At 39.4% G+C, this 15512-nt stretch overlaps 1 protein-coding gene across 1 annotated transcript; it reads right to left on the minus strand.

The window, feature by feature from the left end:
* Positions 1-3352: 3352 nt before the first annotated feature.
* On the minus strand, positions 3353-8176 carry LOC108696343 (protein FAM135A-like). The gene is made up of 6 exons (XM_018225621.2): positions 7294-8176; positions 5700-5779; positions 4932-5068; positions 4782-4840; positions 3713-3880; positions 3353-3598 (listed from the first exon to the last, which is right to left on the minus strand). Exons 1-6 carry the CDS (start codon positions 7389-7391, stop codon positions 3433-3435), a joined length of 708 nt encoding a protein of 235 aa, XP_018081110.2. The 5' UTR covers positions 7392-8176; the 3' UTR covers positions 3353-3432.
* Positions 8177-15512: the final 7336 nt, after the last annotated feature.

Raw genomic sequence — 15512 nt, forward strand, 5'->3', positions numbered from 1 at the left:
GATATTCCTTCGTTTGAGTCGTTGACTAGCTCCATGCTCAGAGTCAACTTCTTGGAACGGTTGTTGGAAAAGAACCGACTTATCCATTCTCTCAGTTCTTTTTTAGCCTCAAACAATCTAAAAAACAAAACCAAAAGATATATTTTTAGATTAATACGAATATCTGTAGAACTAACACCACTGGGGGAAATCTAAAATTCCGGATGAAAACACTTACCCCTTCCTCAGAGGATATGGCATGTCATGAAAGGAGGCACTTAAATCAGGATTTCCATCTGTTGCCATGATAGTACGGAATGACTTAAGTTTCTTGCGCGGATCTTTAGTACAGGCAACAGGGGAAGATTTAACATCTTCTGAACAATCTATAAAATCAAAATGTTTAATGTTAGCAGGAAAATGTTGGCACTTTAGAAATACGTATTCAAAAGATAGTGGATGGAAGGAGTTCTGGATGAACACCCGTGGATTCTTTCCATACGTACCAATTGCGTCAGGCTCTAAGTACCGGTCTTCAAAGATCACTGGAGCAGATTTCGATACAATGTCCATGTCCAGGCACTCGAGAGAACTACTGACTTTTGGAGATTTTTTTACTTCTTCATAAATTTCTTTATGCCTTTGAGCGCTGCAATTGGAAACGGGTTCTTATAAATAATTATCTTATCTTAATAATCTTTATTATCTTAATTATCGCAAAAAAGCTGTAGTATCCAAAAGCAACCAATCACATGATTTTAAACACCTAATAATCAGACCAATAATATCTGCTGTTTGGTTGCTAAGGATACCAGACTTGTAGTAAATTTGTACCATTTATTACATTAGCATGACAAAAGTATGACATTTTCATATAAAAGTATCTCTTAGAGGTAAAACTGTAAAGGACATTCAGGGGGTTATTTATAAGTCCAAATTTATCTTAATAATCAAATCCGCTCTGGTTTTTTACGTTTATTTCTCATTACATTTTCCCGAAAATTTGCTTTGTGGGGAAAAAAAAATCAGATATTCATGATTTTTCCATCCGATTTTCACAATTTCTTTTGAATTTTCACCCGAAAACACAGTGCACATCAAAAAATCATTGGGACTTCTCCCATTGACTTATATGTAACCTCGACAGGTCTGAGATGCCAGATTTTTTTAGATTCTGACTTTTCCATCCTCAGGGTTTAATAAATTCTGAAAATTCATAATTTTTGTAAAAGTCTGTTTTTATAAAAAAAAAAAAATCATAATTTTTTTTGTTTAGTAAATTATTCCAATGTCCATAAAAGTGTGTAAATGCAATATTCCCCAATCAGAGAACAACTGACTTCTCTAAATTTAAATATTTGAAGAAAACCCATTGTACTCACATCTTCTCATCAAATAAAATTGCTTCTTCTCGGGGATGGTCAGCAGAAAAGAAGAACTTCTTGAACTTTTCTTCCTATAAAACAATAAAGATAGACACAGTTCATAAGCACAATCTTGAGAGAAAACAACAGTATAAAACAATAAATGCAGCCACACTGACGAATGAAGGGCACAAGAGGAAAGCTGCATCTGCCCTAAATCCAATTCAGTCTGCTCCTTACCTTTATTTGCTGCTTTTCTGGTTTACTCTCCAAGGAGGATTGAAGAAATATTCCCCATAGATTGAGAAGTTGAGATGACAGTTCTATTAGGCTGCCATTTATTGCTTCTGGCAGATCATTGGTGTCTTCTATTTCCTATGGTTAAAATATTCAATAATCAAAACATTGTGCAAACATGGAGAATACAGTATGTAAAGCCATTTTTTATTACCCCAATATGGAAAGCAAACTTACCGTCACTTTGTCAGATAACTCACTGAGCCGGGCTTTCATATCAAGTTTTTCTGAGGAGGAAACAAAGACAATACAAATGAGCAGTGAATCAACGGCTTTATATTACAATTCACTATAATGTTTTTTATATCTAAGAATAGAAGCTGTTCATATTCCCTTTCCCTCGTGGGTTACTTTGCTGCTGTGATGAAAAAAATTTAGTGGATCAGACTGGAAAGGACTAAGAGCCCTTAGGATATAACAATGGTGTGACAGAAGAAGGACACAACATGCTGAGACTTCTTGGGAATTGTCCAGATGACCAATGTAATTCTCCAAGGGGGATTTAGAAAGCAAAGGGTTAATGCAATAAAACTTGTGCCACCGGGTCTACTAAGCCATAGTAACCAATGAAAAGGTACAATTCACTGGTCACCGGTTTAAAAACAAGCCTGTGATCACTTAGGTTACCAGACATGGTTCAAAATGAGCATCTTTTATTATATTAACCCAAACGTCTTTCTACAAGTAATAATTCTTTACCTTTGCCTTTAAAGGCTGCGGCATACTGTGAGTCATGATCACTACTACTTGTAGCAGCAATGTAACCACCTGTTGCCCACCACAGGAAACAGCTCAATAAAATGAATAAGAAGTGTCTTGTTAGATTTGTAGGCAATAATTGTAGGTGCCCAGCTACTCGCAGTGCTTCCTAATGATGGTGAGTTACCTGAGATGAGTTTTACAACCAAAATGCCCCATTCACCACTGATCTAATATTGAAGATACTAGAAAGGCCAGTGTGTAAATTAACAGTCACTTTGGGACACCTTAATGTGCACTTTGTATGTTAATACCCATAATCTTTAAACTTCCAAGAGGAAAGAATGTGTTAATTGACTCATCAATATCTATTATAAATTTGGGATGTCGGGCGGTCAGAGAAAGATCAATGTTTAAATGAACTAAGTTGAAAAAAACCTAACAGGCCAAATACATGGCACAAAGTAGAAGCAATCACATACCGAGCTCCAGCTTGAGTGAGGAAGGCAGCGTTTCTGATATGGAGGTGAAATAACTGTACAGTCCATCATAGGAAAGCAGCAAGCAGGATCGTAGCGTTGAGAGGAAACGGTATGCATGCTGCAAGTATTTCTCTTCGATCACGAAGCTTTTACCCTAAAATAGAGAAACAGAGGCATGAAGCAAGAAAGAAAGCAGAGGACACAAAGCAGTACAATATGGTGCCCTATTACCCCACAGCACTACTCTGCTTTCTTTTGCCAGTTACAGACATAAGTGCAAAGTGCTGGGGTTCAGGAGGAGGGAGGAATGCTGTTAGCAGAGCCGGCTTAGTGTGTGCTGAATCGCGCATGCGCAAAAGTACGCGCCAGCGCGCATGCGTGAAACGACGCACATTCGCATTTAAATGCAAATTACCAGCGGCAGCCAGGGAGACACAGGACCGGACACGGGGTAGGCGAAAGAGCAGGTACGTGCCTGGTGCCCCCTCAGCTTTGCCCCCTAGGCACGTGCCTACTCTGCCTACCCCTAGTTCCGGCCCTGGCTGTTAGAGGGGCCTGGGGTTGATTGTGAGCTTTTGTTCTTATTTAAAATTTCACTCACATAATTGTTTTTACCCCCTGGAAGTTTCAAATACAAATTCATGTTTTTTACTTACGTCTGCTGCCAATTTCGTTTTGAAGTCTTTGCCAAAAATGACACTTTCCAACGTGGGTATTTTAGCCTTTGTCCACCGGTTAGGAAGAAGCCTTGTGAATACTGAGCTTTTCTCGGGAAAGCTATAAAAATAACAAATATAGATGGATGTATTATCTTGAATTTGATATGATTTCTTAATCGAATAGTAAAAAATGTCATCATCTATATCTGACAATAACAATCCGTGTACTTACTTCTTCAGTGGGGGTTGTAATACAACCAACAGGCCATGAACATTGACGGAGAGCTTTGAAAGTGTCTTAAATACTATATTCATGTGGCCATGAATCCCTCGATGCAGGTTAAAGTGCAGTGTCATGTCCTCGCTGCAGATTGGTGTCAAATTCTTACGTTCGTTTAATCTGTTCAGATAAAATCAGAAGATCGAAGTATTAAACACAAATCAGATTTGACTAACCCATCAGTCTTGTTAGCTTTCTTGTATTAGAATGAATTATATCCTAATTTATGGAACAGTATTGCCACTTAACCAAGTCTATTGCTAGATCTATATACGTGTGTATGAATATACATATATGCCCTGAGGATCACTAAATAGGGTTAAACTTAGGAACTATTGTATTTTTTTTAACCAAATTAATTATGTAACTATATAATCTGTTCTCTGTTGTCCTTGTGTCAGGACAAAAAAATCATTCATGCCAATTAAATAAACTTTTAGTATGATTTAGAGAGTGATATTCTGAAACAATTTATAATTGGTTTTAATTTTTTATTATTTGTTGTTTTTGAGTTATTTGGCTTTTTATTCAGCAGCTCTCCAGTATGCAATTTCAGCAATTTGGTTGCTAGGGTCCAAATTCCCCTAGCAACCATGCATTTGAATAAGAAATATGAATAGGAGAGGCCTGAATAGAAAGACCAGTGATAAAAAATTGTAAAACAATACATTTGAAGCCTTACAGAGCATTTGTTTTTTTTAGATGGGATCAGTGACCTCCCATTTGAAAGCTGGAAAGTATCAGAAGAAAAGGGCAAATGATTAAAAAAACAAATTAAAAATAAATAATAAAGACTAATTGAAAAGTTGCTTAGAATTAGCCATTCTATAACAAACTAAAAGTTAACTTAAAGGTGAACAACCCTTTAACGGCTCAGGTAGAAAACCTATTTCTATATGTAAGTCTAACTGGCTAATACAAGGGTGGTTGGGTGAAGTCCCATCATTTAGCAAGGAGTAATCTAAACATTTTCCAGAAAAGCAAAAACATTAGAGCGATGGGAAAGAAAGGAGTTACTTACTCTGCATAGTATATGTCAAATTTCATCTTGCTCTCCAGGGAATTCAGAGTCTCTTCAATCTGTCATTGCAGAGAAAATAAAAGAAACGTAAGATACGGTATAGGGAACCCAGAAACACAAACCTGATCTAAAAGACTTTTTATCACTTACTTTACTCTCATCCAGGAGGATATTAACTCTGTAGATCACAACGTCGTCAATTGTAACAGCGTGTTTGGTCGTAAATATTTTAAACTCACTGCTGGAGAGGACACTGCCGTCGACTGTAGCCGGATATGCCAGATCATCTAAAACAGAATAGTTTTGCACAATTACCAAATGATTACACAACATAATAACGCATGTCAACAATAAAAACGCATTTATCAAGGGTCGAATTTCAAATTCATGTGTTTTTTTTAACTTATATAAATTCGATTTGACTCAAAATTTGAATATTCGACTAGTTATTATTAGAATTGAATATGTAAAACTCAGATGAATTTTACAGACTGAAAAACTTGAATAAAATACCACCAAACTTAATTCTCCGAAACAAAACTCGAATGTCAGGATTGGGAAGGCTACAGACATCTCCAAATTGATCCCTGGGCGATAAAGATCGAAAATCGAATCTGAATTTCTTAAAAAAACTCAAATCGAGTTTGGATAATTCCCTAGTCGAATTTTATAGTTTTGACCATAGAAAAACTTACATTTTCAATTCGACCCATTATAAATCTGCCCCAAAGCATAATATTTGTGAAAACAACACTCGGGATAGTCATTGTTTTAGGAAAACTGGGTCTAAATGTTGATCAGAATCAGTGCCTGGAAAGAGGAACATAAATCTTTCCGTATGAAGCACCTGAATCCATTGAACGGGACCTGTAAACTCCATATGCAGAACTAGGTAACGAGGGAATAAGTAACAAGTACCTTTAGTATGAAAAATCCTTGCTTCAATTGTGTGAGGGATGATCGTCTGAACCTCAAAGGATGTCTTAATCTGCCAACATCTACAAACAAAAACAAAGTTTTCAATATCAATATTTAAAATGTGACATTAAAATGCAACTCTCTCTGAGCCTCATAAATACGTTCTGTTAAAGGGGACTAGTGATGGGCGAATAAATTCGCCAGGTGCAATTCGCAGTGTCAAAAAACATGGGTGCGCGTCAGAATAGTCGCGTGGATATAAATGATTGCGCATCAAAATTATTTGGCCGCCTATTGACTTTAATACATTTGGACACAATAGGCGGGTATATAAAAATTGTCGCGGGCGTCAAAATTGATGGGGTCAAAATAAATTTCTTCAATGCGTTTCGCAAACTTTTTGATGTTCGCCAATTTCGCTGTAAATTCACAAATTTTTCAGTGAAACGGGACAAATTCATCCATCGCTGGACATTGATTTGCCTGAATGCTTTTATATATCAATGGATATTCTAAGGGGCAGATTTATCAAGGGTCAAATTTCGAAGTTGAAAATACTTCGAAATTCAACCATCGAATTGAATTACTTCGACTTGGAATATCGAAATCGAAGTTTTTTTTCATCGAATTTGGCCATTTGCGGTCGAAGTAAAATCGTTCGATGGAACGATTAAATCCTTCTAATCGAACGATTCGAAGGATTTCATCGATTGATCTAATGATTTTTCTTCGACTTCCAAAAACTTAGAAGGCTGCTCTAGAAGGTCCCCATATGCTAACATAGCACTTTGGCAGGTTTTATTGGGCGAAGTATTGAAGTCGAAGTTTTTTTAAAGAGACAGTACTTCGATTATCGAATGGTCGAATATTCAAACTATATTACTTCGAACCGAATTCGAAGTCGTAGGGGCAAATTTACTTATGGTCAAATATCGAGGGTTTTTATTAACCCTCGATATTCGACTGCCGAATGGAAATCCTTCGACTTCATATATCGAAGGATTTACCGCAAATTTTAATCCATCGATCGAACGATTTTTCTTCGACCCAAAAAAGATTGCTAAGCCTATGGGGACCTTCCCCATAGGCTAACATTCACTTCGGTAGGTTTTAGGTGGCGAACTAGGGGGTCGAAGTTTTTTTTAAAGAGACAGTACTTTGACTATCGAATGGTCGAATAGTCGAACGATTTTTAATTCGAATCGTTCGATTCAAAGTCGAAGTCGTAGTCGAAGGATTGAAGTAGCCAATTCGATGGTCGAATTAGGCAAAAAAAACATTTGAAATTCAAGTTTTTTTTATTCTATTCCTTCACTCGAACTAAGTAAATGGGCCCCGTAGTATCCCATTTGATAGTCTAAGTATCCAAAAAATTACTTCGAATTTCGTATTTTTACTTTGAAAATTCCCTCTAATTCACTTCGGCCCTTGATAAATCTGCCCCTAAGTATCTAAGAGCAATGCCTTAGAAGCTGCCATATTGAAGTATGCTCCAAATCTAAGATTCAGCTCAGTCCTAGGATTTTTTTGGAAGATTTGGTTTCATCTAAACTCATAAATTTAACCTAATGGGACTCTTTAAAGACACACTTACCCACTTCGCAGAGAAATCGGATTCTGGAATTGCTCTAGATGTAATGAATACTCAAGCGTAGCTTGGACTTTTTCCATTGATGTTGTTTTTTGATTCATCTTAATATACTAAAAAGCAAACGAACAAACAGGAAAGTGAGTCTAAGTGGAAAATCCTTTTAACGCTTAAAAAAATATTTTTCTTCGGTCTCATTATTGAAAAATGTTCAAATGTATTAAAATTTAAGATTTATTCACTTACCTAGTTCGTAAAAAGAGTAAAAATCTGAAAAAAATGGGGAAAACTAGGGGAAAGCTTTCCTGCGATGCAACACGATGTGAAGTCACAGGAAAACTGATTCCTATTATGTTTTTAACCGACATCACAGGGTGGCTGGTGATGTCACAATGACACTGACCTACTTTCTGATAGTGTTTACTTGCTAACTGATGACCTCACAGTGGGACTGCTGTAAGGCAACTGAATGTAATTCACTGTGGATTCAATTTGAATTTTTAATAAACTGTGCAAGGAGAGTTATTACTGTGCAAAGATCACGTTGCTCAATAAAAAGAGAAAAGAAAGAAACAAGACAAATACAGTTTGAAGCTACAGGAAAACTCATCCCCTAATGTGTGTGTTTTATTTACTCACATCACACGGTGGCTGGTGATGTCATAATGGCGCATCATGTGACTTGATGTCCAGCTTCCCAAAGCTGCAAACAGCTGTTTAACTGCACATCATATAAATTACCCTGATGCTTCTAATGAGCTCAAATGTTTTTCTCTTATTAAATACTGACTGTTACACATACAAAACGGACGATATCAGCAGAAAATAAGGGAGGCTTGAGGGCCACATCAGTTTAAACACGACCATATCAGTCCTCATTCCCTGTGTTTTTCTGCCTTTATATAGGAGTTTATCTGTGCTTTTAACTTCCATTTTTAATTCATTTCCTGTTTTTTATACCTAAAAATGATTTTCCATACATGTGTAATTATTTATTACTCTGTGCCCAACAGCTTTCTGATAAATTCTATTACAAAGCGTGAAACACCCCTTGGCTATTTATTTGTATTAATACAGGTTAGTTGGAGTTGCCATAGTGTTTCCCTTAGACAATATAGTAATAAAGTTACAGCTACTATGCACACAAAACATTCCATCTCTTTATATTTATAATAGAAGTGGGAGCTGCCATAGTTCTCCTGCTGACAGGCCATAACTTGTATTTACGTATAAAGGTGGCCATAGATGTGCTGGTTTACCTGCAATATCAGACGAACGGTCGGACTTCCCCATCTCCCGACCTTCCACTAACCTTCAGTTTAAATAAAGTAATAAAAAAGTAGTAAAAGAACAGATCAACCGATGTTCTGCCCCTGACAGCAATCGTACTGAAAGTCTCCCACTGAAAATCGTACAATTAGCAATACACGCAGAGATATTATCGGCAGTTGACAGAAATCTTCTAACCTCTCCGATTAACTGAACGATCGATCGGCGTGACACGTAAAATGTCGGGACTCTCCACACACGGTCCGAAAATCGCACGAATCGAGGGTTCGTACGAACGGATGTTTGCGTCTATGGCCAGATTAAGGGTGGAAGCTGTAATAACACACCTCTCTCTGCCATAAACATGCGTATGTTTCTCACTGCAGTGGCCTTTGTATGTGTTTATTTGAATAGTATGGATTTTACTATTTATTGTTCATTCATTTCTGGTCTGAGCCCTACATTTTGGAATTTCTCCATCTCTGATACGGTTCTCTAAGTTTAACATACGCAACTTATGGGGTTGGTGCATTAAGTAGCATCAGTTTCTATGACAGACCTCATTTTCTGCTTGATGACTTATGACGACCCCTATGCTTAACTACGGTGCCACTGGCATAAAATGACATAACAAAATCCAAGTTAGTGAGCTCCTGTACATAACTATGAAAGCCTAAATATAACTATGGGGTTGCTGAACACCTAGCCCTGTGAAGTTCAGTATATAAAATACAACTGGGGCTCATTTATAAACACTGGGCAAATTTGCACCTGGGCAGTAACTCATAGCAACCAATCAGTGATTAGCTTTTTACTGTCAGCTGCAGGGTGAACACTAAAAGCAATCATCTGATTGGTTGCTATGGGTAACTGCCCAGGTGCAAATTTGCCCAGTGTTTATAAATGAGCCTCACTGAGGCTCATTTATAAACACTGGGCAAATTTGCACCTGGGCAGTTACCCATAGCAACCAATCAGATGATTGCTTTTAGTGTTCACCCTGCAGCTGACAGTAAAAAGCTAATCACTGATTGGTTGCTATGAGTTACTGCCCAGGTGCAAATTTGCCCAGTGTTTATAAATGAGCCTCAGTATGTTTAGTCGTTTAGGGTTTTGTTCTCCTTTAAACCAATTTAGCTTAAGTACAAGGGATAGCAGTGAAATGGTCTTCCTGCTTCTTCTTTCTTCAAATTTCCCGGGGCAGATGCATGCGCAGTAGAACAAAATAGCTGACTTTTTCATTAACATTCAGCTTTACTGAACTCTACTGCACACAGGCAGCCGGGAGAAGAAAGAAGAAGCAGGAAGACTATTGCTCCGTGGTGCTCGCTGGTATAACCCCGGGCCAGTGATAGGAGCACCAGCCTGGTGTGTCAGGTAAGTAGATATAATCACTTGGGGGTGCCTAACTTTTGGCACCCCCTAGTATAGCATGGCTTTCCTTCTCTTTTAATTGAACTATAATATTTTATAGAAAATTATGTATTTCAGCTCTGCACCACCTCTGCATGGGGACCTCTGCTGGTCTCTCCCACCCAATGTTACTGTGTGTGTTGGCCAATGAGCTCCTTTGCACTCAGAAGGCCTGAGTAGCTTGATGTCTTCCTTCTCCTCTCCCCAAGCTCAGCCTGGTACAGTGTCTACACATCATGTAGGTAGGCCTGGAAAACTTCAGAATGGAACACTCAGATGCTTTGGTCAGGATCAGTACAGTTTACTCATGATACTTGTGCACCAAGAAACATTCCAATGGGTAACGGTCTACATGTGCAGCGCAGCTTAGTCCCACACAGCATGGATTCCTGGCCTAAGCTTATCCTCCCCAGCACAATGTTGTCCATGTCTCACACAATGTCCACAGGACTTCCACCTCCAGATTCACTGCCTGCAAAAACACTTTATTAGTCAATGGCTCATAATGTTATAATGTCAGTTTATTTCCTCTTTGTATATATTACACTCATGTTCTTGTACAGTTATTTCTTATACACAGCACTTTTTGTGCAGTTAAAAATGCATGTGGAGTGTGTAACACACATATATTACATTTACACTTTATATAAAAGAAAACTGTAAGATTGCTTGTGGCTTTTGGCTAAAAATCATCCCCATACAAGTTATTTATATGGAGGCCCCATGAACACAAGCGTGCAGCACTAACATTTTTGCCCGTGCAACACAAATGATCAACTAGCAGGTTGAAATTGTTGGATGAATTTTTTTTTCACCACAGCTACTGAGATACAAAGCAACCAAACATTTTACTGAAAAGCAGGGGTGTAACTGTAGAGGAAACAGACCCCTGTTGGGGACCCAGGAAATATAGGGGGGTCCCATGGAACTGATAAGCAGTTGCCACATATGTTCATGGAAAATGTCTTATTGCCAATTTTTAGGGGCCCAATAACTAGTTCATATAAATAGTTCCATTAGTTAAACCAGGACCTTCCGCAGGAACAGCAAAAAAACAACAAAGGTTTGTTTGCTGTTCCTGACTAAGGTCCTGGCTTAGGACCTGAAACGTTGAATAAACTCTCGTTTTTTTGCATAATATAAAAACCATGAATGTGCCAGTCTTTATATTTTGCTTTACATATTTGTTACTTGGCACAAAGGTCCTACACTCTGTATGTGGAATGCACCTATATACCTGTGTATATATATATATAAAGTTTATAGAAAGGAGAAGCGGTACCATTGGCGTTTGTGCAGTTGTGGTTGAACTTAGGATAGCTCCCAAATATTATAGCTTCTGTGGGGCAGCAGTCAGAATCCCACGTCATGACTCCCATGATGCTTTCTTCTCTATGGGAAAGGAATCTGAGAAAGTACAAGTGGGCTTTGTTTTTCATTAAAGACAGAAGCTCCATATCTGACGAGCAGCAAATTAGCAGAGATATCCGACTACATAATAACAAATATCTGCGCTGTCATTACTTGATGCTCCTGCTGCCGTTCTCTGCACTGTCTGTGCTTAATACGCAAATTATGTAGGCCGCTCTGTAAGTTGCGTTACGTTCCTAGGCAAGTCAGGAACTTGGAAATTACATAAATTAATTAAAGGGGTTGTTCACCTTTGAGTTAATTTTTAGTATGATGTAAAGAGTGATATTCTGAGACAATTTGCAGTTGGTCCTCATTTTTTATTATTTGTGGTTTTTGAGTTATTTCGCTTTTTATTCAGCAACTTTCTAGTTTGCCGTTTCAGCGATCGGGTAGCTAGGGCACACATTACCCTAGCAACCATGCATTGATTTGAATAAGAGATTGGTGCATGAATAGGAGAGGGTCTGAATAGAAAGGTGAGCAATAAAAAGTATCAATAACATTAAGTAGCTTAACAGAGTATTTGTTTATAGAAGGGGTCAGTGACCCCCATTTGAAAGCCAGAAAGAGTCAGAAGAAAAAAGGCTATAAAAAATAAATAAGGAAGACCAATTAAAAAGTTGCTTCGAATTTGCCATTCTATAACACACCAAAAGTTAACTTGAAGGTTAACCACCCCTTTAACCCTTTCACCGACAATCGATTTGGTACTTTTATCGCCAGACCATTTTTGAACATTTTGCACTCTTTCACTTTAAGAGCCTTGGGAGGGTCCTGGGAGGGTCCTGGGAGGGTCTTTTAGTTTACCCAGTTAAACAATATATTGTTTTTTTCAGGACAACCTAAGCTTTCAAAATATGTTAGATGTAGATGTAATTCCACTGCTGTAAAAAGATATAGGCTTCTAAGTGCCTAAAAATTTAAAAAAGAAACCTTGTTTCCCTTAATACAAACACAAATATCAGAAGCGTCATTTATTTTATGTACAAGAACACAACAGATTTGGAAAGTTCTATGTCTCCTGAAGGCACCAATACCAAATCTATATAGTTATATGGAGATTTCTCACTTGTATAGATCAAAAACTTCAAGCAGTACACTAACAGATTTCCAAAGCAACGCTCCACAAAACGGCTTCAAGGCCAGACATTCCACTAACAGTAGGTTTATCCTAGAAAACGTCACATTAGTAGAAAGTACAGATTCTGGCGAATCCGAAATGGGTTAATATATTTATGTACTCAAAACTACCAAGTTGCAATTCTTTCCTAAAGTTATCATTTTTTATAAAAAATTGTGAATTTTGAAAAATTACCTCAAAGCTTCCAGTCTACAGCATCATGTCTCCCATATTTCATAAGCTCCCAAGGTAAAACACCCTTAATATGAAAGCCAGGAGTCCACTGAACAGTTTGATGCCCAAGGTGTAATGGCGCAGGGTCGGACTGGGCTGGGGGGACACCGGGAAAAAAACAGGTGGGCCCCGGCTCTTTTGGAGTCCCAGACCGACCCTGGTCCCCGTGACATCATGGGGAACTAATCGGCCCTAGGAACCAGCCACTGAGAGTTCTGAGGGGGAAAAGAGCGGCCTGAGGAGGGTCCGGTTTGTGTCGCTGTCGCTGGTTGGAGGAGAGGGAATAGATTCCTGTCAGAGCCTGCAGCGTTTCTCCCGAGGCCCCTGTCAGACGTTCCCTCAGTGACACATTTGGATCTTCATACCTTAAGTCTACTAGAAAATCATGTTAACATGAAATAAACCCAATAGGCTGGTTTTGCTTCCAATAAGGATTAATTATATCTTACTTGGGAGATATAATGTTTTATTATTACAGAGAAAAAGGAAATAATTTTTGCTTCCAATAAGGATTAATTATAGCTTATTTTGGATCAAGTACAAGGCGCTGTTTTATTATCATAGATATTGTATCTCTTTCTCGCACACTGTAATTTTCCTTCAATTATATTTCTCGCATTTCTTATTTATTCCTATTGTTTGAGATCTCACTAATCACAATAATAAATAGCATATTATATTGCACATTTAGATGTCTCTGTTGTGTGAGCAGAGTACACTTATTAATATTAATTCATGATGTGTGAAATATACATATATATCCACTGTGACGTTATGTATTCCACTGCTCTAAGTTGGAATATATAAGGTCACAGTGGATATAGATCAGGCTAATATATACCTCCATGAGATGTTTTTTAATAGTAATTAATTGGATTGTATCACATGATTTGTGATTTCACATTAATTTTATAATACATGAATTGTGATAATTAATTTCCACACATCATGAATTAATATTTAATAGTGTACTCTGCTCACACAACAGAGACATCTAAATGTGCCATATAATATTCTATTTATTATTGTGATTAGTGTAATATACATGAATTTTAGGAGATCCTAAACAATAGGTATGAATAAGAAATAAGCAAAAATAAAATCGAAATACGATTGAAGAAAAATTACCGTGTGCGAGAAATAGATACTTTTTATGGTACAATTTTGAATTTACTTATCTCATGCACCATCCATAATTGGGGTAGTGTAATCTTCAAATTATGTAGCAGCGTGTGTTGCCACTATTAACATAATCAATCTGTTATTATCACAGAGAAAAAGGAAATTGTTTTTAAAAATTTGGATAAAATGGAGACGGCCTTTTTGTAATTTGGAGCTTTCTAGATAACGGGTTTCCAGATAACAGATCCCATACCTATACTCAGGGCCGCCATCAGGGGGTCACTGGGGGGACAGTCCTCCCGGGCCCGGTGGATTTCCCCGCTTCCAGGGGGCCCGGCCGCGACCTGACTCTGCCCTGCATTTTTCCTCACAGAGCTGCGTCCCTTGCGTACGCGTGACGTCAGTACGCACGGGCGCAACTCTGTTTAAGCCGCCGCCGCCTGCAGTCAGAAGATCGAGGACTTCGCTGCAGGAGGACGTGCTTCCTGGAGACAGCGAACGGCCGGTGAAGACGACGAAGAAGACCCTCCTGGAGGAAGAAGAAGACGCCAGCACAAGCAGGTAAGTCCCCTGAGCCACCAATGTAGCCCCTGAACCAGCAATGTAGCCCCTGAGCCACCAATGTAGCCCCTGAGCCACCAATGTAGCCCCTGAACCAGCAATGTAGCCCCTGAGCCACCAATGTAGCCCCTGAGCCACCAATGTAGCCCCTGAGCGACCAATGTAGCCCCTGAACCAGCAATGTAGCCCCTGAGCCACCAATGTAGCCCCTGAGCCACCAATGTAGCCCCTGAACCAGCAATGTAGCCCCTGAACCAGCAATGTAGCCCCTGAGCCACCAATGTAGCCCCTGAGCCACCAATGTAGCCCCTGAACCAGCAATGTAGCCCCTGAGCCCCATACTGCAGGGCCCCTGAACCCCATACTGCAGGGCCCCTGAACCCCATACTGCAGGGCCCCATACTGCAGGGCCCCATAGCCCCATACTGCAGGGCCCCTGAACCCCATAGTGCAGGGCCCCTGAACCCCATACTGCAGGGCCCCTGAACCCCATACTGCAGGGCCCCTGAACCCCATACTGCAGGGCCCCAGAGCCCCATACTGCAGGGCCCCAGAGCGCCATACTGCAGGGCCCCAGAGCGCCATACTGCAGGGCCCCAGAGCCCCATACTGCAGGGCCCCTGAGCCCCATACTGCAGGGCCACCATACGGTTTGTGAATGTGACCTTTGTGGTGAGGGGGCGTGGTTAAGGCGAGGGCGTGGTTAGGGGCGTGGTTAGGGGAGGTGTCGTGAGGGGGGGCCCCCGAAAATTTTGTTGTGTGGGGCCCCGTGATTTCTGATGGCGGCCCTGCCTATACTGCAAAATCAATACATTTACAGCAATTTTTGGGGGGCAAAGGTAGAAAAAAAGTAGGTTCACCCCAGATAACCATATATTTTCGTAAAGTACACATTCCCCTGAATCCAAATTTACTGCAAAAAACCTAGGTACTATGTGTTTGGCAGTTTGAGCATTTTCCTGCCAGAACATAGTACAGGTATGGGACCTGTTATCCAGAATGCTCGGGACCTGGGGCTTTCCGGATAACGGATCTTTCTGTCATTTGGATCTTCATACCTTAAGTCTGCTACAAAACCATGTAAACATGAAAT

The sequence above is a fragment of the Xenopus laevis genome, chromosome 1L (genome assembly GCF_017654675.1).
Source record: "Xenopus laevis strain J_2021 chromosome 1L, Xenopus_laevis_v10.1, whole genome shotgun sequence".
Taxonomy (NCBI): Eukaryota; Metazoa; Chordata; class Amphibia; order Anura; family Pipidae; genus Xenopus; species Xenopus laevis.